The sequence below is a fragment of the Sciurus vulgaris genome (genome assembly GCF_902686455.1).
Source record: "Sciurus vulgaris genome assembly, chromosome: 11".
NCBI lineage: Eukaryota > Metazoa > Chordata > Mammalia > Rodentia > Sciuridae > Sciurus > Sciurus vulgaris.
Genome location: NC_136472.1, coordinates 37,089,152 through 37,109,898, shown reverse-complemented (window position 1 = coordinate 37,109,898; position 20,747 = coordinate 37,089,152). Strand labels below are relative to the sequence as shown.

The 20,747-nt window shown below is 43.7% G+C and overlaps 1 protein-coding gene across 1 annotated transcript; it reads left to right on the top strand.

Moving 5' to 3' along the window:
• The first annotated feature begins 8,061 nt into the window (after window positions 1–8,061).
• FJX1 (four-jointed box kinase 1) lies at window positions 8,062–11,759 on the top strand. The gene has a single exon (XM_079103953.1). The coding sequence runs from the start codon at window positions 9,515–9,517 to the stop codon at window positions 10,826–10,828; it is 1,314 nt and encodes a 437-aa protein (XP_078960079.1). The 5' UTR covers window positions 8,062–9,514; the 3' UTR covers window positions 10,829–11,759.
• Window positions 11,760–20,747: the final 8,988 nt, after the last annotated feature.

The window sequence follows — 20,747 nt, the reverse complement described above, 5'->3', positions numbered from 1 at the left end:
AGTTGTCTGGTCAGTGCTTAAAACGTTTTTGGATTTGGCAGCATTCAGATTAGGGATAGCCTACCTATATGGTGGTTATGTAACTGTGGTCCTTGGCAGACTAGTTGGAGTTCCTCTTCTGTTACACAGCAGAAGTCTCCTGGGCCAAGGCTAGCTCTCAGAACGTTCCAGTTCTCCCATCAATGAAATGGGAGAATAATATTTTCAGGGATGAGAAGCAGGCATAAAAGACAAAGTGCACTTAACCACTGAGCCATATCCCCAGTTCTTTTTTTATTTTTTATTTTGAGATGGGGCCTCGCTAAGTTGCTAAAGTTGGATCTGAACTTGCGATCCTCCTGCCTCAGCCTCCTGAGCCTCTAGGACCAATCTTCAGGACCAAAAAGAAGACAAAGTACTTGGAAAGCTCTCAGCACACCACAAGACAAGTAAAAAGTATACAGTGAAAATTGTTCAATGTGTCCACTGGAACTCACCGTGTCACATCTAGAGAAATCTCAACAGCTGAGGTAGAAGCTGAGATCCTGGGAGTAGCCCTGTTGTATAGAATGTAGGAAAGAAATTTCACCTATCTCTCCACAAAGGTGTGGGGGTAGGAGCAACAGAGATAGGAAGGAGGGGACAACTACATGGAGGAAGGGGAGTGTGTGACCCCCTCTCAAGAAGCCCCTCGGAGCTTCTGTGAAGTCATTAAACTCATGGTGCCTCTGGTCCAAATGAGGAGAAGGGGGTGGTACAGGCGTGGCCCAGGGGTGGAACTGCACACCCGTGTTAATGTGTGTGGGAAACAGGAAGTGAATACAGAGGGCCAAGCTTGAGGGACCAAGCGCCAGGGACTCTCAGAAACAGAAAGGCTTTGGACCTCCCAGGCTGTGGAATAGGAATTTGGGTTAAGTCTAACTGGATCTGGAAAGAACAGGGCAGCTTCACCTGACAGCAGGACTGCACCATTACCATGCTCATTATTACCCTTAAGTTTTTTCTGATCCTGCCCACAGGATGCAGGAAGCCTGGGGCCCAGGCAGCTGGCACACTGCATTACTGAGGAGCCACCCACAGGCTTTTCCCCCACCTTGGCATGGAAACACCAAGCGACCTCTGGGTTCACTCTTCCCTACCACCCAGTGTCTAGAAGATCCCCTCTTCCTTTTCACATTCTTGCCTGGCCCTTTTCAGTCCGATAACATTCTCTTCCTGGGTCCACAAGTCCCTTGTCTCCCATGTACGCTGCTCACGATTCAGAGGCCACTCATCTGCACTGCGGTGAGCCCCCAGTTATAAATTACTTACCTACTGGCCATCATTTTAATGTAAATGGATTTTAAAAAGCAGCAAAGGAATATATTTTCATTTGGAGTTAAAGCATCCATTTTTTATTTGAGTTTGAGTCTGATATAGAGAGATGGCAGAAGAATGGCTCCGAGGCTAATATAGCTAATGATTATGATGGACATCCCAGGAGCGGCCATATCTCACTTGCAGCCACCTCGATCCCGGCTTTGCTGCCTGCAGTTTTTTTTTTTTTTTTTTTTTTCCACATCCACTTCCATTAACACCCACCGCAGATGATGGAACCATTATGATAATATCTCTGCTCTCTGCAGCCTCGATTGGTCTTGACACATTATCACCCTAAGAGCTCAGCCACGTCGCGCTAAGTCCTATTTATAATAACCCTTGGCAGGAGTCACCAAAATAAAACCTGGTGCTTATGGGCCACCTTTCATCGGAGGAAATCAGAAAGCTTTACAAGCTTAATTAAGCTTCAGCATCCATCCGACTGACGAGAGGTGTGTGTCCTGGGGAAGCTGAAGAGGCATAGACTCGCTAATTGTGCACTGGGTAAAGCTCTAGGCAGCGATGAAGAACAAAATCAACAGAGCCATCCAGAGCCACTTCTTTTCATGGGAAATGTTTGTTGAGTGAATTTCTTCAGGGTGGGTTGAGACAAGCAATCACAGGTGAGCGGTAAGGGATAGCAGCAAGAGTCTCTGATTTGGTGCCTCCGAATTTAGAGAGGGGACCTGGGATTTTTTTTTTTTAAATCAGGAGGATTAAACTAATCCAGTACTCAAGAGCTTTCAAGGATAAAGACACTGAGGTCCTCCAAAACGTGGGTGCACAGCGGCTAAGTTTACATGCTGTTCCATCTTCTTATCCAAATGTCCTTCCCGCTCTAATTCAGACCTGCAAACTTCAACTTGCCCTTCAAGACTCATCTTAACATCTGCCTCCTTCGTGATGCCTCCTGGATTTCCCTGGTAGGGTCAAGTACTCCCTAGTCTGTACCTCTCTTTGCTTTCTATTTCCATAGTAGCTACAGCAGTGAATAAAATTTATTGAGCACTCAATAGTACACCTCATCCACACAATAATGAGGCAGGCACAGTTATCATTTCTACATTGCAGATGAGTTAACAGGCCCAGAGAGGTTAAGTGACCAACCCAAGATGGCACAGATCATAAGTGCAAGATTCAAACTGCCAGCATTCCAAAAGACTAAACCACACTGCCATCTCAAAACCCGTTGTGATGGAAGAGATATTTACCTGTCTCTGTCTCCCTCTCTAATTTGTAAGTTCCCCTGTGAGGGGGTACAGCATTTAGAAACATTCTGGCTACAAACAAGAGAAATTCCAACTCAGGGTGGGTTAAACCACCAAGTCCAGAGGACAGGTGGCTCCTGAGTTGATCCATATGGGGGCATGGCAGCATCACCAAGGACTCTGGTTCCTTCCATCTTTCTGCTCTGCCATCTGCCTTCCTGAAAGTGTGAACTTAGTTTGCCTTTCAGTTACAGGGTAACTGCCCTAATCCCAGGCCTTTCAGCCAGACCTGGACTGTGCCATCTTTTCTGGTGTCTCTGTGATAGTAAAACATCTCTTCCAGGAAACTCCCACTGCACTTTCCTTCCTGTCTCCCTGGTCAGAATGGAGACACGCCTATGTCTTAACCTATCACTGACAAGGAATTGAAAGCACCATGAATGGTTTAGCTCAATAAAGACTTGGCTTCCACAAGGCTCAGAGAAGGAAGGTGGAGAGCTACCAAGAAGGAGAAAGGGCAGGTAGAGGAAGAAGAGAGGACAACTAATGTTTCCTGATACAGACACTAAGGACAAGAGGAAGTCTTACTCCCCATCACTTCCTGCCCCAACCTTTGACCTTTAGCATGGGAACAAGAAATGTCTATTAGCTAAATGATGGTAGAGAAAGAAATTCATGTCTCCAATGCATAGTCCAGAATTCTTAGCAACATTTTGTGTAATGAGGACTCAAATATGTGTTGGCACCTGCTCTCACATTTGCTAAATTAATTCACCAATGCTTCAATCTTCAGATTCCAGTCTCTAACACCAGTGACTACATGGACCTTCTTCAAAAGCAGGTCTAAAAGAGAGCTACATGGAATAAAGAGAATCGAAAATGTTAGTCTCACCATAATTGAAAGAGCTCATGTCAACCTTGACTTTCTTTCCAGAAATACAATGTGTTCTTAAAAGTGGGATTCATTCAAGCAGACAGGTTAATTGCATTCAAAGACTCTTACATTTCCTGACCTCCTTCTAGCTACCCAAAGGATTTAGCTGGAACCAGGCATGCGCGGTAGTCTCCCCTCACCTGTGGTTTCATTTTCCATGGTTTCAGTTACACTCAATCAACCATGGTCTGAAAATATTAAATAGAAAATTCCAGAAATAAACAATTCATTAGTTTTAAATTGTGTGCCATTCTGAGTAGTCTGATGAAATCTCATGCCTTCCTGCCTGAGATGTGAATCCTCCCTTTGTCCAGTGTATCCATGCTTTAAATGCTACCCACCCAAAAGTAGCCTTCTCAGTTCTCAGATTAACAGTACAGTAGTGCTTGTGTTCAAATAACCCATTTTACTTAATAATGACTCCAAAACTCATGAATACTGATGCAAAGGAGGCATCAGGGGATAAAACATGGATTAATATAATCCAGGGCATAAACATGATTAACTCTGGTACTAAGTAACAACACAGCAGAGCATACAGAAAAATACATTGTATTTATAGAGTTTGGTATTATCCATGATTTCAGGCATCCATTGGGAGTCCTGGAACATGTCCCCTGTGCATAAGGGAAGACTAATGCACACACACACACACACACATACACACACACACACACACACACACACACACACACACACACTCACACACTCACAGACATCCTTGAAGACCACATATGGGAGATGAGATCAGTTAAGCAATTCTTAGAAGACCCCAGATCATGGTCAAAGAAAGACACCAAGAAAAGAAAAATGATTCCCAAGCAGAAAAACAATATACCCTACTGGGAGAGAAAATGGGAAATAAGGAATATCTTAGTTCAGGCTGCTATAACAGGTTATCATAGCCTGGGTGGCTTAAACAACAAATATTTATTTTTCACAATTCTGCAGGTTGGGGAGTCCAAGATCAAGGTGCCAACAGATTCAGTGCCTTTTGAGGGTACTCTCCCAGATTTGTAGACAGCAGTCCCCTTGTGCATCCTTACACAGCAGAAAGAGCCCATGGGGTGCCCTTTGTTAGGGAACTAATCCTGATCACCTCCCACAGGCCCCACCTCCCAATACCATCACCATGGGGGTTAGATTTGAACATATGAATTGGTGGGGACACAAACATTCAGTCCACAATAGGAAGGCCTAAATAATGGAACTGTAGCCCAGAGGGTTAGAGAGCCGCTCAAGGTCATCATAATGACCAACACAGACATCACAGTCGGCGTGAAGGACTCTGGTACTCCTCTTGGCATTGCTTCCCTCTCTTTTCTGTTGCAGAAGCATTGAGAAGGATGCTCCTGGCGACCTCTCTCTTTGGGAGGGTTATAACTCGGAAGACTCAGAACAGGTTGGGATGAAGAAGGAAACGTAGTGAGAGGGAGCCAGAGACTGGCTGCCTGAGGCTGACTGGAGTCTCTGGGCTGTTAACAAGAGTCACACTGGGGACCCAGTAGGGCTGGATGATCCAGCTCAGTGGAGAAAAAGCCACAACATCATCAGGGAAGATGCCAGCTGGGGCATAAAGGAGGTGCATGGGCTGAAATAATACCTCTGCTAGGCCTCTCTAGGCCCAATGAGGCTTGGTGGAGGCAATAGGAGAAGATCTCCAATTGGGCAATGGAACAGTGAGACAGTAAGGTAAAAACCATGAAAACATTGAACACTCAGGAGACCTATGAAGCACCTTAATCTATGGCCTAATTTAATCATCATGATAATCCACAAGATTTGTCACTGTTAATTACTATTGGCCATTTGATATCATATTTATTATTGGTAATGTGAGTAGTACTATAATTACTGATTTTACAGCTGAGTACACAGGGGCACAGAGAGGTTAAGTAACACACCCGAGGTCACACTACTGGTAAGTGGCAGGGTTAGATTTTAAACCCAGATAATCTGGCTTAAGAGTTCATGCTCTTAACCATTTCATTTAATAGCAACCCTAGAGCACATTACAAAGCAAAATTTCATCTGATTTTAATCTACTTTGATTTAATTCAATACTTTTTATAGTTGACATTGCCCTAGCAGTTTATAATTTACAAAGGGTTCTAGAACCTCAACCCTGTCTCTTAGCTGCCAAATGACCTCAGGTTGGTCACTGCTAAGCTCCAGTTTTCCCATCTGTAAAGTGGGGACAATGATAATACTTGTGGGGAGGGTTAAATGGAATAAAACGCATGCAGGACTTAGTTCCGCACCAATTCCATAATGATCACTCAATAGGTGTTTGCTGCCACTGTTGTTATGGTTACTATTAATATTTCATTTGAGCTGCAAAACAATCCAGTAGGATTTATTATCCTCATTTCTCAGGTTTAGAAATTGAAACTCAAAGAAGGTAAAAAACTAGCCCAAGGAACAAGTCAGAAAATGGAAATGCCAGACTTGGAAAATCTTCCAACTTCAAGCCTCTTCCCCAGCTCCCAACACTCAATCGCCATCCCACCCCTTCCCTGGGAGACACTGTTATATGAGCTGGATCATTTTTCACACAGGACTGCAGGCAAGTTTGAAGATATTGGAGGTCTAGGCTTGGGGAGAAACTCTTGAGGAATATTAAGAAAGTCTTAAAGGTGCAAATAAATTCCCATTTAGGGACAGGTAAGCAGCACCTCATCCCCAAGCAACTGCCAGAGGGCAGGAAAGTCTCAGATTATACGCATGGTGATCTATGCATCCTAGCCTCCATGGCCTGGCCTCCATTGAAGTTTGGGGGTGTCTTCAGGCTGAGAAGTAAAGAATGGGAGTTCTTTAGTCCAACAGGCAAATGAAAGGATGTCTTTAAACACCATCTAACATAAATCAAACCTTCTTTCAAAACTGTATTGCACTCTGGTGTTATGTAACACACCCAAGGTCACACTACTGTAAATGGCAGGGTAAGTGTGGTTAGGCTTATTCCTTTGGCTTTCTATAATTCCGCATTTTAATGAACTTGTTTCTGTCAGTACATCCAGTTCTGTTCCATGGTGCATATAGTCCTAGGGCTGAGACAAAGGGCCACTCAATGATAAAGTCAGTCCAACTTCTGAGGTGTAGATCTTAACCAACTTTTCTAGGTTTCCATTTCTTCATCAGTACAAGTAATATGATTAGGAGACCCTGGAATTTGGGGTGTCTGGCTTTGAAGCCATCCATCACAGGATGAAAGTCATGTGCTTCTGTCTATATCCTTTATGCAAAGCCCTCGCCAATGTTTTTTCCTTTGAAGTTCTTAAGAGCTCGAGAGTGGTATTGGCCAAATTATATTGTCATATTGTGTGCATGTATGAATATGTAACAACAAATCCCATAATTTATACAACTATAATGCACCAATAAAGAAATGTGTGAGAAAAAAGATTAAGTTCTTATTTCGTGTCCTTTAGCAGTAAGGTGTTAAAAAAAATTGATCCATGCCACTTGCAAAGCTTCATCTCATTAGTATTCCAATTATTTATTCAGCAAATTTTATTGAACACCCACTAAGTGCCAGGCATTGTGCCCAGACATCCATAAAACAATGGACAAGAGATACTCCCTATACAGTCTACGGTGAAGGCTCCCTTGTAGTTATTATTTATAGCTTGTGTTAACAGCCAAAAAGGCAGAGCCACCAACTACACTGGATTTCCCCATGGCCCCTAGGACGTGGTTTGGGCCATAGTAGCCACTTAATACTCTCAGAGTTTAACTTAATTAATCTTCCAGTTAAAATGTACTTTTTGCTAATTAGATGACGTTCTACTTATGTCCACAAGGTGGAGATCTTGCTTATAGTTTCATGCTGAAAGCACAGCATTAAAAATAAATTCCCAGTTGAAGTTAAACCAAAAGACAAAAAATTAAATTCAATTTACTGAATGCTTATTTAGTGTAATATACTATGTTAGGTGGTAAGAGAAAAAAATTACAAGAGATAGTCCCTGCCCTCTAGGAAAACTTAAGAGGAGGGAGCTTGCAGAAGGAAGGAATATAGTATCTTTTAATGAATTAATATATTTGATGTATCCATATGGGAGCTATTGTAATCCCTTCATCAGATAAGAGCTATAAAAAGGCATGACCGTGGTTCAGAACAGGTTCAACAAAGATCCCATACGTCAGTCACATGTACTTACCACACCTGCTGAAACACACAAAGGCATTGTACTAGGTCAGGGTTGGAAGACCCAAATGTTACATGAGCAATGAGACCTGGATCTGTGGACTTTACCTCTCCACATGTAGCTTCTTTGATGCTTAGGATCAGCCACAAATATTAGAGTCTCTGCCCTACAACTCAAGGACATTCATTCTTTGGAGAATAAAATACACATGCTGCCAGCTGATGAGATAGTACAGTTGACAATCCCCCAAGTACACCTGATGGGGTAATGAAAGGAGGAAAAGAAACACCTGTAAGGAAACATTTAAAACTCTGGCTTTCAGGAGGTGGATTCCACCCCCACATCCTCAACCAGGTGTGTGACTTGGGAATTTCTAATGTGTAGATCCCAGATGCACTGGGATGCAAAGAGGGAAAAGAGAAGGCCAGTTTGCCTCTAAGAGAATTTTGGGTGGGCTAACCCAACTCCCCCCCCCCTTACTTTTTCTTTTAAATGATTAAACTGGTAGATCAAATGCAAAATGGTGTTCTTGTTTGGTTTTCATTTGTTTAATTGAAAATCACAGCCAGGGAATAAAGTGACAAACTAAAATGACAATGAGTTGAAGTATAAAATAAGGTATATATACATATATATTCTATTAGTTATATAAACATATAATAAAGTCAAATGCATAACTTTCTTAAAAGAGAGAAAATCAAGTGACATACAGCCCAGAGACTAGGTTTGCCTTTTAGTGTCTCCACTTGTTAACTGTGAGATCCTGAGCAAGCTCCACCCCTACTCAGTGCCTCAGTTCCCCAGCAGGCAAAGCAGTCTCATTTATTTCTTCAGAGAAGCCATACCTGACACCCCTCTCCCCAGCACGAGGTGGTATCCCAGGCTATGATGCATTGTCAATCTGAAGTTCTCAATGGGATTTTTACCTGATCACTGAGACCTGGATCTATGGATTTTACCGCTCCAGACCACAGCCAAGGGCAGTGGCTTTGTTGACTGGATGCAGAAGTGCAAGGGAGCTGGCCTAGGTGTACCAAGAGGTTTAATTCCCGGAGTCCCTTGGAAAGGCAAGGGAATCAAACTCAGAATTCGAGTCCACAGTGACCGGTGGGGAGAGCGTGCTCGAGAGACGGGTGTTGGTTGAAAGTTGTGGGCTACAAAAGATTCCTTTCCTGGCTGGAGTCACAGCCTCTGTGGCTCCGATAAATTCCCGAGAATTTACATAAGGCAGCGTGAATCACACTGAAGAAAGCAAAGGGACCCGCCCTGATCCTCGCCTGGTAGAGCCGGGAGCGCGGTGGGGGCTGTGTGAAGTTTGTGGATCAGACGCTGCCCCAAGCCAAAGGACTGGGCGTCCACCCGCCTGCCCCCAGCGAGGGCAAGGGGCGCGTCCCTCCAGACCAGCCGAGTCAAGCTTCGCGCCGCCCGCTCCGACGCCCCCGCGCGGGCGCAGCCAACCCAGCTTCCTCTGGCCCCTAAGACCCGACCGAGTGTGGGGCCACCTCTCCCTCCTGGAAGGATCCATCGCCGCTTTAAGGGGAAGAGGAGAGGAAGGGGCGGGGGAGCGGGGGGCGGGGAGCGGCGGCGGAGGAGGGGGAGGGGGATCCCCCTCGCTCCCACGTGGTCCGGGCGCCTGTGAATCGCGCCCGCCGGAGGGTCTCACAGCGAAATACAAAAGCAGCTGGGAAGCGGCGGCGAGGCGAGTTCCCAGCGCTGGACAGAGCGCCGGACAGAGCCCCGCAGCGCCCCGCGGCCGCGATGAGGCTCAGGCGCCCGAAGCCCCGGAGCCAACAAGCTGCCGGGCCCGCCTCGCCGCCCCGACCCGGGCGCCGGGGCTCGGCTTGAAGCGGCGGCGGCGGCGGCACCGGCGCGGCCGCGGGAGCATGGGGAGGAGGATGCGGAGCGCCGCCGCCACCGCGGGGCTCTGGCTGCTGGCGCTGGGCTCGTTGCTAACGCTGTGGGGCGGGCTCCTGCCGCCGCGGACTGAGCTGCCAGACTCCCGGCCGCCCGAAGACAGACTCCCCCAGCGTCCGGCCCGGAGAGGCGGCCCCGCGCCCGCGCCCCGCTTCCCTCTGCCCCCGCCCCTGGCGTGGGACGCCCGCGGCGGCTCCCTGAGAACTTTCAGGACGCTGCTCACCCTGGCGGCCGGCGCGGACGGCCCGCCCGGGAGGCACCCAGGCGAGCGCAGGCAGCACGTGCCAGCTGGGCGGCCCGGGCCGGCGGAGCGCCGGGTGGTGCACGGGGGTGTCTTCTGGAGCCGCGGCCTGGAGGAGCAGGTGCCCCGGGGCTTTTCCGAGGCCCAGGCGGCGGCGTGGCTGGAGGCGGCGCGCGGAGCCCGGGTGGTGGCCCTGGAGCGCGGGGGCTGCGGACGCAGTTCCAACCGACTGGCCCGTTTTGCCGACGGCACCCGCGCCTGCGTGCGCTACGGCATCAACCCGGAGCAGATCCAGGGTGAGGCCCTGTCTTACTACCTGGCGCGCCTTCTGGGCCTCCAGAGCCACGTGCCACCGTTGGCACTAGCCCGGGTGGAGGCTCGGGGCGCGCAGTGGGCGCAGGTGCAGGAGGAACTGCGCGCCGCGCACTGGACCGAAGGCAGCGTTGTGAGCCTGACGCGCTGGCTGCCCAACCTCACAGACGTGGTGGTGCCAGCGCCCTGGCGCTCAGAGGACGGCCGTCTTCGGCCCCTGCGCGACGTCGGGGGCGAGCTGGCCAACCTCAGCCAGGCGGAGCTGGTGGACCTGGTGCAATGGACCGACCTGATCCTCTTCGACTACCTGACGGCCAACTTCGACAGGCTTGTAAGCAACCTCTTCAGCCTGCAATGGGACCCACGCGTTATGCAGCGCGCCACGAGCAACCTGCACCGCGGTCCCGGCGGGGCGCTGGTCTTTCTGGACAATGAGGCGGGCTTGGTACATGGCTACCGGGTGGCAGGCATGTGGGACAAGTATAACGAGCCGCTGTTGCAGTCCGTGTGTGTGTTCCGCGAGCGGACCGCGAGGCGCGTACTGGAGCTGCACCGCGGTCAGGACGCGGCGGCCCGGCTACTGCGCCTCTACCGGCGCCACGAGCCTCGCTTCCCGGAGCTGGCCGCGCTCGCCGACCCCCACGCTCAGCTACTGCAGCGCCGCCTCGACTTCCTCGCCAAGCACATTTTGCACTGCAAGGCCAAGTACGGCCGCCGGCCGGGAACTTAGCATCACCCTGAGGAAGAGCAGAAGAACCGGGACTGGGGTGTGGATAATGGGGGAAGGGTTGTCGCTCCCTGCCACTTCGTGGGACCAGCGAGCCAACGCCCAGCCAGTGACCTGAGCGCGAAGGTGTCTAAAAACTTGTACTTCACCCACCTGCCCTCTTTTTTTTTTTTTTTTTCCTTAATCCCACGCTTTTTCCTTTCAAAGTTCTAGGAGGGCGAACTCACTGAGGCGAGAAGTGTAACATTCCCTCCACCCAGCTTTTAAAAGGATTCTTTCCTGTGCCGGAGCGGAGACGGGATCCGAAGAAACTGGCTGCTGGGGTTTGTTCCCCGGGTGACGGTCTCTGTGGGAGATGAACCCAGTTCTTGGACACCCCCCCCCTTCCTTTTCCAAAAAAGGAAAACTTCCGTTTGAGCGGTTCAGCTAATTCTGCAATTTCCTACCAAACGCTGCGCTGGTGGCCCCGGAGCAAGGCTGTGACATTGGCTGGTGGAGCCCCCTTCCTGTGTTCTGCCTTTGTTCCAGCGCCACGATGGTGAGATCACTGTTCAGAGCCCGGGGACAGCTCCCTCCCGATAGGACAAAGAGAGCAAGACCTCCACACCCTGGGGAGTCCTGCAGACCCTGACAATTTGTCTGACTCATTCCTGAACTCTATTTTGGCCTGAAGGCTATGAATGCACTGAGTCAAATACGAATTACTTCTTCCTGCCCCTCCCAACTGACCAAAATTTTGACAATGACGATGTTCACCAGAAGAAAAAATCAGCTCCATGCACTTTACTTTGTTTTTATTTTAATTTTTTATTAAGAAAAACTTTTTTTATTTGATAGAATTTGCTTTCTATGTATATATGTGCATAAATTGTGGTGTAAATATACTAAACAAACTTATATTTCAATAAAAGGGAGTTTAAGATTTAGAATTTAATTCCTGTGGTGGTTTTATGTTTGAGGTATCTGATGCTCCATCTGCTTTCAGAATAAGCTTTAGGCCTTTTCCCGTGTGGATGTGCTTTTTAAAACAAAGGATGCATATCCACTCCATTTGTGACTGAAACTTATACAGAATTGAACAAAGACAAGAGCTCATTCCCTGTCCTCACTCAGATGAATGCTAGTGCTGGAATTTTGAGTTCAGCCTAGAGTGGGAGGAGGTAGGGAGAGATATGGGGGGAAAGTGTTCTATATCCTGGTAAATAAAACTAATATGAAAGAATTTCACTGTAATACATTCCTATATTAATCATTTGGTAAACATGGTAGAACCAGATGTGTGGACTAAAATATGACAAATAACCCCCTTCTTAAACTTAACTACTGTGGTCACACGCTGCACATTGTTTTCAGCATTGTAATTACTGTGCATCACAATGTGTTCAGATAATAAACTGAGCACATATTGCAAACAGGTAGAGAAAGTCATAAATTAATTCTTCTCTTTAATCTCCTGGCATAAATTCCATTGCATTCAGGAGACCATAATCTTCAACATCTGGACTCATCTGGTTCTCAAAGAGGTTGTACTGATTTTCTGGTACTTACTACACAGTCCCTTCAGAGCAGCCATTGTGAGGTCAAGAAAGTGCACAGTACTTTGAACCTGACATTTGGATCCTTACTTTTAGGAGACTGCGAACAGAATGTTTTTGGCTTTTTTTGTCCTATGGAGAGGGTTAGGTTTTGTTTGTTTTATAGCCCATTGAGGTTCTATTTTGGCATTTTATTTGGTATCTGGACCTAAGTGTTCTTGCCTCTTCTTTTTTGTTTAAAACTTTTAAATCAAAGCAACTTTTAGTTATAATTTAAAAAGTTGTTTTTATTTGACTTGAATTTGTAAATTTAGAGTTTTATAGATTCACAAAGATATTAAGTCTCTGCAGGGGTCCCCTTCTCTGTACTATAACTTAGTATGTAATTTAACTATTTAATGTTACCCTATGTTTTCAATGCCTTATGCTAAGCCAAATTTTAGTTGACGAAAAAAAAAAATATAGTCCATAAACTATTTGTGATGTAAGCCAAATTTTTTCACAGGATAGTCACAGAATGTACTGATAATGGCAAATATATCTTGTTTAAGACATTATGAGACCTCTGATAATTACACCTTTCAAAAAGAAACAGTTTCCATTTCTGATGATTAATAACTATGGAATTTGCTGCCTACGTTAATAGAGGCTGCTCTAAGAAAAAAGATAAATTTTCAACAACCTGTGTTTTTACCCAACATGTTCATCGAGGAAAACAATGAGCAGAAATAAGTTAGAAGTTTCACACATTGCACAGGAAATGCACCCTGACTCTCATAAAGCTCCAGCACTGGTGAGTTCTGGACCAGCAACATTCTCTACATTCTTCCTATCCTTCAGTTCCAAGCCCAGACTTGACCATGGTTAACCATGAGCAAGAAACAGCATAATTTAAACAACTCTTCTCAAATTCTTTAGTGAACCATATCTGCCTGTCGGAGAAATAAGTTTAATTACATGGTGGAGTTGTTAAAGGAACCAGGTCTTAATTACAAAGAAGGGTTTTTAACTATTGCTATTCCTCGTGGATAATAGGTAGAGCTGTGGCATGGAAAGATCAATTAAAGTTTGTCATGGTCAGTGAATGCTGCTGGGGACAAATCATTTTCCAAAGGGGAAAGAAAAGAAAACCCAAACCTTTCAGGCTCCAGCTCGATTTGCAAAGAGTAATGGGTTCTGCAGGCAGACTATATTCTGAATTCTGCCCCTCACCTATTTTACCTTCAGCAGGTCATTTAACTTAGTTCCCTCATCTGTGAAATGTAGATTCGATCAGAGTATTGTGGGATTTAAATGTTAATATATAAAACATACAAGGGTGTAATAGATGCATAAAAGAGTCACTTCAGATTCTTCTTAAAAAAAAAAATTCTTGCCCTTCTTATGCTTCAGTAAACTTTTACTAATGCTCTTCATCAAAACCAAATCTAGCTGTTTCCAAGGCCAGGATCAGTTTTAGATCTGTAGTAATAAATTAATTCAGCAAATTATTTATTGAGGACCCTCTTCCAGCATTATGGAAGGAATTGGTTCATTAAGCCAAGGGAACAGGTTTGATCTCCACATTGGCTTATATGGGTGGTTTCAGGACTCAACCAGACCCCAAGCACCAGGACAGCTATGCTATAAATACATGAGGGAGATTTAAGAGAAAAAAAAAAAAAAAAGTAAATGGCTCCTTGCAAATCCATCACCACTTCTGGAAAGCATCAAAAAGTGATGAATCTTTGCAAGAACAATCCTCTTCCTAATTCCTTCTGCCAAGAGAAAGTAGGCAGTTGACCTTTTCTCCCTGGATTTGACTATTGATTAATTCACTCTGTCAATGACACAGTTCTAAACTCTATTAAACATGCTCACCCTCCTGTCTTCAAATCAGAAAGAAAAACAAATTATTTTAACACATCTCAACACTTTTCAACCTTCTGGCTACAACTGTAGCTAGGCAAGTCCTCTAAAGCCTAGAGGTTGATTATATGGATTAAATGAGTAAATATTTATAATATTCTCAAAAGAGTGCCTGGCACATGGTATTTGCAATATAAATATTGGTGGGGCAGATCATTTCTCCTGAATTCCAGGCAGGATCCTCTTTCACAATCCAGCTCTATCACGGCAGTTATAGAACACTGACTCCATGCTTCTGTTTTGGCTCAGGAAGACCAGTCAGAGTGTTTGGATCTGGCAAGAATTACCTAGAGCCCAAAATTGTCAGCTGGTTGTCTTGTTTCTGCAAATGCCCTCTGTGTGAGTCGTTCATGTACCGCCTGCGTTTTCACAGGGAAGCTGTAATTCTAATTCTCATGTGGTTCAACAGCTTCAGGGAGCAGTGAGCTATGGAATTTTGCAACCTCTTGAACTACTGTGAGTTACCCATGAGTCATGGATCATTCAAGCCTGGGTACTGATCATTTGCCCCTCTACATACTTGCTCCATTCCACAGAACCACTGATTCCAAAATGGTAGAGGGTGGTAGGAGCACTAGAGAAGAAGGAAAGGTAGCCCAGTTGATCGGAAGGACAGGAAATGCCCCAGAACAGAATGGAACGCCTCTGCCAATGTGGTATAGAAATCCACAGGGCAAGGGTGGACACCCACCTCCAAGCTAATTGGGATGAGTAGAGTAGGGTGGAAAGGATACTGGGAATCAGGAGACCCACGCTACTTCTGACTAACTATGTGATGCAAAAGTCATTCATGTCCCCTCTCTAGCTCCAGTTGTCACACCTGGAAAAGGATGGTGTTAGATTAGACTGGTAATTTCCAACATTTTTACCTGAAACCAAAGGATGACACATACTTTATGTTGCAACCCAGAACTTATACACTTACATAACTGAAACAAAATTGTGTGTAAAACACTTTTTCTCTTTTATCCAATTTTACTCTATTCCAACTCTTCCTGTATTTCCTAATGCTAATTGTGACCCTACTAATTGATTCATCGGTGGGGCACAGCCTATATTATGCAAAACACTGGGTCAGATAATCAGCAAGCTCCCTTCCAGCTCTCAGACTTTAGGGAAATTCCATTTATAACCAGTTTACCACCCACAACAATTTTTCCCTGAAGAGACTACAAACAGACTTCGATTTTGAATACTCTAAAAACAAAAGACCAAAGTGCGTTATTCAAAATGTAATTGGGAGAACCACTCAAAAAATCTTAATTGAGTCTTTTTACAAATACTTTAACAACACCCTCAATATGGGAAGTAACTTTCAGTCTGTTCCAACCACAGGTGGGCAACTAATGCTTTGTAGTAAAATAATAATAATAATTCTTTGCATCTCTGCTTCAACACAGCCCAAGGACGACTCCAGAGGACAGTTTCTTTTCTGTGTATTCATAAAGATCAGACGTAAAAGTCATAATTTTTTAATGTGACTGTTTTACCAGTTTCTCTTTCTGTGTCCTGCTGTGGGGAAAACTGCATTAATAAACTATGTCTCAATGCTGCCTAGCTGGAATTCTTTTCTCTGCAGGATTCCACCAAATATAGCAAATGAATGCTTATTTTATTTATCTTTTCCCTTTATTTCCATTTCAGATATGTCTTTTTGACAATTTTGGAATTTTTCTCTAATGGCACTTTTTTTTTTTTTAGGAGAACAGAGAACTAATTGTTCATTGAATAACAACAAACACAAAAAAGAACTCCGTTTTCCATTTTCTTGAGTGCCATATGGTATCTTTTATGGTTTTCACAGTTATTTTATACCCTATGCAGAAAAGTTAAGTAGCTTATAGAAACTGGCATTTTTCCAGTACCAGCTTATAGATTTTACTTTGCTGAGAAATTGTGGGTTAATAATAGAGAAGTGTCACTGTTAATTTAATGGTGCTATGCTATATATTTGTTTCTGCCTGTTTTTACACCTTCCTTACAATGACTTTAAAAATTTTTTTTTCATTAAACACCTTATCCCCATTCCACAAATGACCTGGAGAGTTCAGTTTAAGCAAATACCACAGCTACCATGCAAATGACCTGGAGAGTTCCGTTTAAGCGAATACCACAGCTTACTATGACCCTTTTTTTTTAAAATTGGGTAAAATATATGTAACACAAAATTTATTATTTTAATCTTTTTAAGTGTATAATTCAGTGGCATTAAGGATACTCACAATGTCTCACAATAATACCACTCTATATCTGAAATGTTTTTATCATTTCCCCCCAAATACTATAGTCATTAAGTAACAATTCCCCATTTCTCCCTCCCCTAGCCTCTAGTAACCTCCAATCTGCTTTCTGTCTCCATGAATTGCCTATTCTGGAAACTGCATTTCAGTGGAATCACACAGCATGTGTCCTTTTGTGTCCAGCTTCTCTGCCTTCCATGGCCCTGGGCTAGGTCACCCAGCAACATGGAGAAGGTAAAGCAATATTATTTGGAAACGCAGAACTGAATTTGAGTCTTAATTCCACCTTTTAATAGCCCCAGACCTTCAGACAAATGGATGAACTTTGAATTTCCCTCATCTGGAAAAGCAACGGAAAGTCAACATGATCTCTAGAGCCCTTTTCACCTCTAGAAAAATGCTGTATTATGTACCATATCTACACAGATGCATTCTATCCCTAACTTCCAGTTTTATTTCCTTGATTATAGATTCAGTAACCTTTTAGGTGTCTCCTACAAAGACTCAGGCCAAATAGGTGGTGAACCAAATAGGAAAGGAGCTTGCCCCTGAGGAACTTAGTGTCTTGTGGGGAAGACAGTAAGCTATCCAGCAGAAGCAAGGTGTGATAAATGCAATCCATGGGAGGAAAATGCAATGGTAGGACTTTGTAAGCTCATCTGAAAAGAAAGTTAAGGCTGACAAGTTGGCCAGTGTTTAGTCTTGACTTTGAGGGAAATCTTGAAGACAAGGAATATACAAAAAAGTAGTTCCTGAATAACCTGTGGATGTTCTGCTAGTGAGACTGCTGGGAGTCTCCATGGTTTGTTTTGGAGAACTGAGGGGACAGTGGTAGTTTTAAGTTGTTCCAACAAGGATGCTATCTTTCTGCAATATGACAAATATTTAAATATTAATCATCCTGAGATTGGTTGCATGGGTAGCGTATGGTAGGAATTAATTTCATGAGGAAATTAGTTCTGTCAATAATATTAATATCTTCTTTTGCTGAATACATACTAACAAACAAGGCTACATATTAGGCATTTTGCAAGGTTGTTATGAGGACTAGCATTGCTGTATATAGACTGAATATTTCTTTTACAGATGTGGAAACTACAGCTCCCAGGGATTAAGTCAACTGCACCTACGGCTAGAAGAAGGGGGCTGTGACATCAAGACACGTCTGTCAGGTGTGTCTAGGACCAGAGTAGGTTGGACTTTTTCTCCCTTATCTTCCTTCCTTCCTTCCTTTCTGCTTTTTTCTTTTCCTTTTTTATATTAGACTTTTCTTTTTTTAATTTTTTAAATTTGTTTTAATTAGTTGTACATGACAGTAGAATGCATTTATCCATTTTGATAGATCATACATAATCTCTCATTTATCTAATTAAACATATTGTAGGGTCAAGGTACACTCATACATTGCTGGTGGGAATGCAAATTAGTGTGACCATTATGGAAAGCAGAATGGATATTCCTCAAAAAACTTGGAATAGAACCACCATTTGATCCAGTTATCCCACTCCTTGGTTTATACCCAAAGGGCTTAAAATCAGCATACTACAGTGACAAAGCTACATTAATGTTTATAGCAGCTCAATTCACAATAGCTAAACTATGGAACCAACCTAGATGCCCTTCAACAGATGAATGGATAAAGATGTGTTTTATATATATATATATATATATATATATATATATATATATGTATGTATGTATATATACATACGATGGGATATTACTCAGTTTTTTGTTTTTTGCTTTTTTTTTTTTTTTTTGCAGTACTGGGAATTGAACTCAGGGCCTTGTGCTTGCAAGGCAAGCACTGTACCAGCTGAGCTATCTCCCCAGCCCTACATTACTCAGTTTTAAAGAAGAATAAAATTCTGACATTTGCTGGCAAATGGATGGAGTTAGAGAATAGCATGCTAAGTGAATATCATGCTAAGTGAAATAAGCCAAACACAAAAAACCAAAGGCCCAATGTTTTCTCTGATATGTGAAAGCTAATTTATATTAGTCTTTTCTAATTTTTCTCTTTTCCAGATCTTGTCTTTGTCTTTGTTGTCCTATAACTTCATTATGAAGTGTTTATAGATGGGTTTTAGTTTTTTCATTTCTGATAGGAAAGTAATGTATTTCTTAAATCCAAGAATTCATTCTTTTTTTCACTTTAGACAAATTCTCAATCATTGTCTCTTCAGTTATTTTCTCTTTCTTATTCCTTCTATTCTTTCTTTCTAGAAATATTATTGGGCATATGCTAGATTAGCCTTCAGTCCTCCATGGCCCATCCTCTCTCACGTATTTTCCCTCTCTGTATCTTTCTTTATTGCCCTTTGGATGCTCAAAGCTGTTTTCTGGTTGACCAGTTCTCTCTCCAAGTATCTAAGCTGTTGTGTAATTCATCCCTGAAGTTTTGCTTTGTTTTCTGTTTAAATTTAATGACTTTTTAAATTTCCAAAAGTCCTATGTGGTTCTTTTATCCAAGAATTCCTGGTCATATTTTATACTGTCTTCTCCTTTCCCCATATTTTCAAGACTTTCCTTAATGAATCCAATCATTTACAAGTATATATCTGATTACCCTGGTACCTGAAGATCTGGAGTAGTCTAATCCCACTATATAAAGTACAGGACACCCAGTCAACACTGAATTTCAGATATACAATGAAAAAGATTTTAGTACATGCATGTTGCATGCAATATTTGGTGTGTGCTTATGTAGAAAATTGTTATTTATCTGAAATCCAAAGTTAACTGGTTATCCTGTTTTGTTTTGTTTTTCTAAATACAACAACCTGGTTCATGGAGATTTTGTATTTTGTCAACTCATGGTCAGGCAGGATTTTATCTGTGAGAGTCCTAGTTTGTTTGGGTTGAAGACACGCCCTTCCCAAGAGGTTCTCATTTCTTGAGTCAGGGACCTCATCATTAAAGTCCAAGCTGCTTCACTTGTACATTAATCATTTTGCTTGGAAGTTGAGGTCCTAGTAGGTAATACAAATTTAAATAACAAATGTGGAGGAATAATAACAAAGGAGGAATCTCCCCAGTTACTTTTATTTTTCCTAACAAGAGTTCAGGCTAAGACAAGCAATCTCCTCTCACATCTCCCTTTGCTGGGGGGTTGCTTTTTCCTTTGAGGGTCCTGGGTTAGGGGAAGTCCTTAGAAAGATAACCAACTTTCCCTCCAGCTGGGCACATTAAATTCAGTCTGATTTCTAAGATCAGGGCACACCCCTGCATGTGCCCCCCCCCCGCCCACCCCCCCCCACACACACACATACATCAGGGCAGTCCCAGTTTCAGTTCACACCTATCACTCTGCTTTTGGTTGTCTCTTTGTTTTGGGCCCCTGGGGATTTTCCTACATTTTTATGAGCTCAGCTATGCATTTAAAAAGATGTTTGTTATATTTTATAAAACATTTATAGGTGTTTTACAGAAGGAAGGTTTTTAGGTCATGTTGTTTGCCTTATTGCTAGAAACAAAGTCCACCTGAGCTCCTTCTGAACCTGCTCTCAAACCCTGCATTCAATAAACTGGCCCTTACTTGAGGATTAGATGCTCTGTTTGATTATTCAGAGATTTCCCCATAGTGGAGACATTTACTCTAATAGGATTTGACCTGAAGTAATCCATGAAACAAGTGACCCAGGAGTCAACAACAAATTCTGTTCTGTTTGCCACTGGCAAATTTGAGGTATGAGCCAGGAAAATGATTAAAAGGAAAAAAGAAAGGAAAAGATTGGGAATAAGAGGAAAGGGGAGGGATTGTTAAAAAGAATCACATGTGGGAGAGTGGCAAAGGCGCAGCCTTTGCCTCTGGTGCATAGAGCCCTCAACTTGACCTTCAATCAGCATCAGAGCCCACAAAATGATGCCACAGTGCAGAGAAAAGAGCCATTGCCTCTGCAGGTTACATTTAGGATTAAAGAAAGGTCAAGTAACTCCAGGGAAAATTGCTTTTCATTTACAGTCAGCTTCCTGCCTCTGGCAGCTCTCAACTATGCCAAGTCCAACTATCACCACTTGATCTTTGTCCCTTGACACCAAAGACCACCCTCTGCCAACCTTCCAAAGAAAACAAAGCCTTTGCCATCACTGAACACTGAATCTCAGCCTTGCATTTCCATAGGCAGGCACATTGGGTTTCATCATTTAGTGAACCCATCCCTAGTGACCTATTAGCGAAATTTTAAAAAATGCTAATGAAAGAAGAGGTTAAGCGTCTTTGACTTCTCAAGGCATTGA

Bases quoted from the DNA above. Each gene is read 5' to 3' on its own strand.
- FJX1 (XM_079103953.1), top strand. From the start codon at position 9,515: ATGGGGAGGAGGATGCGGAGCGCCGCCGCCACCGCGGGGCTCTGGCTG.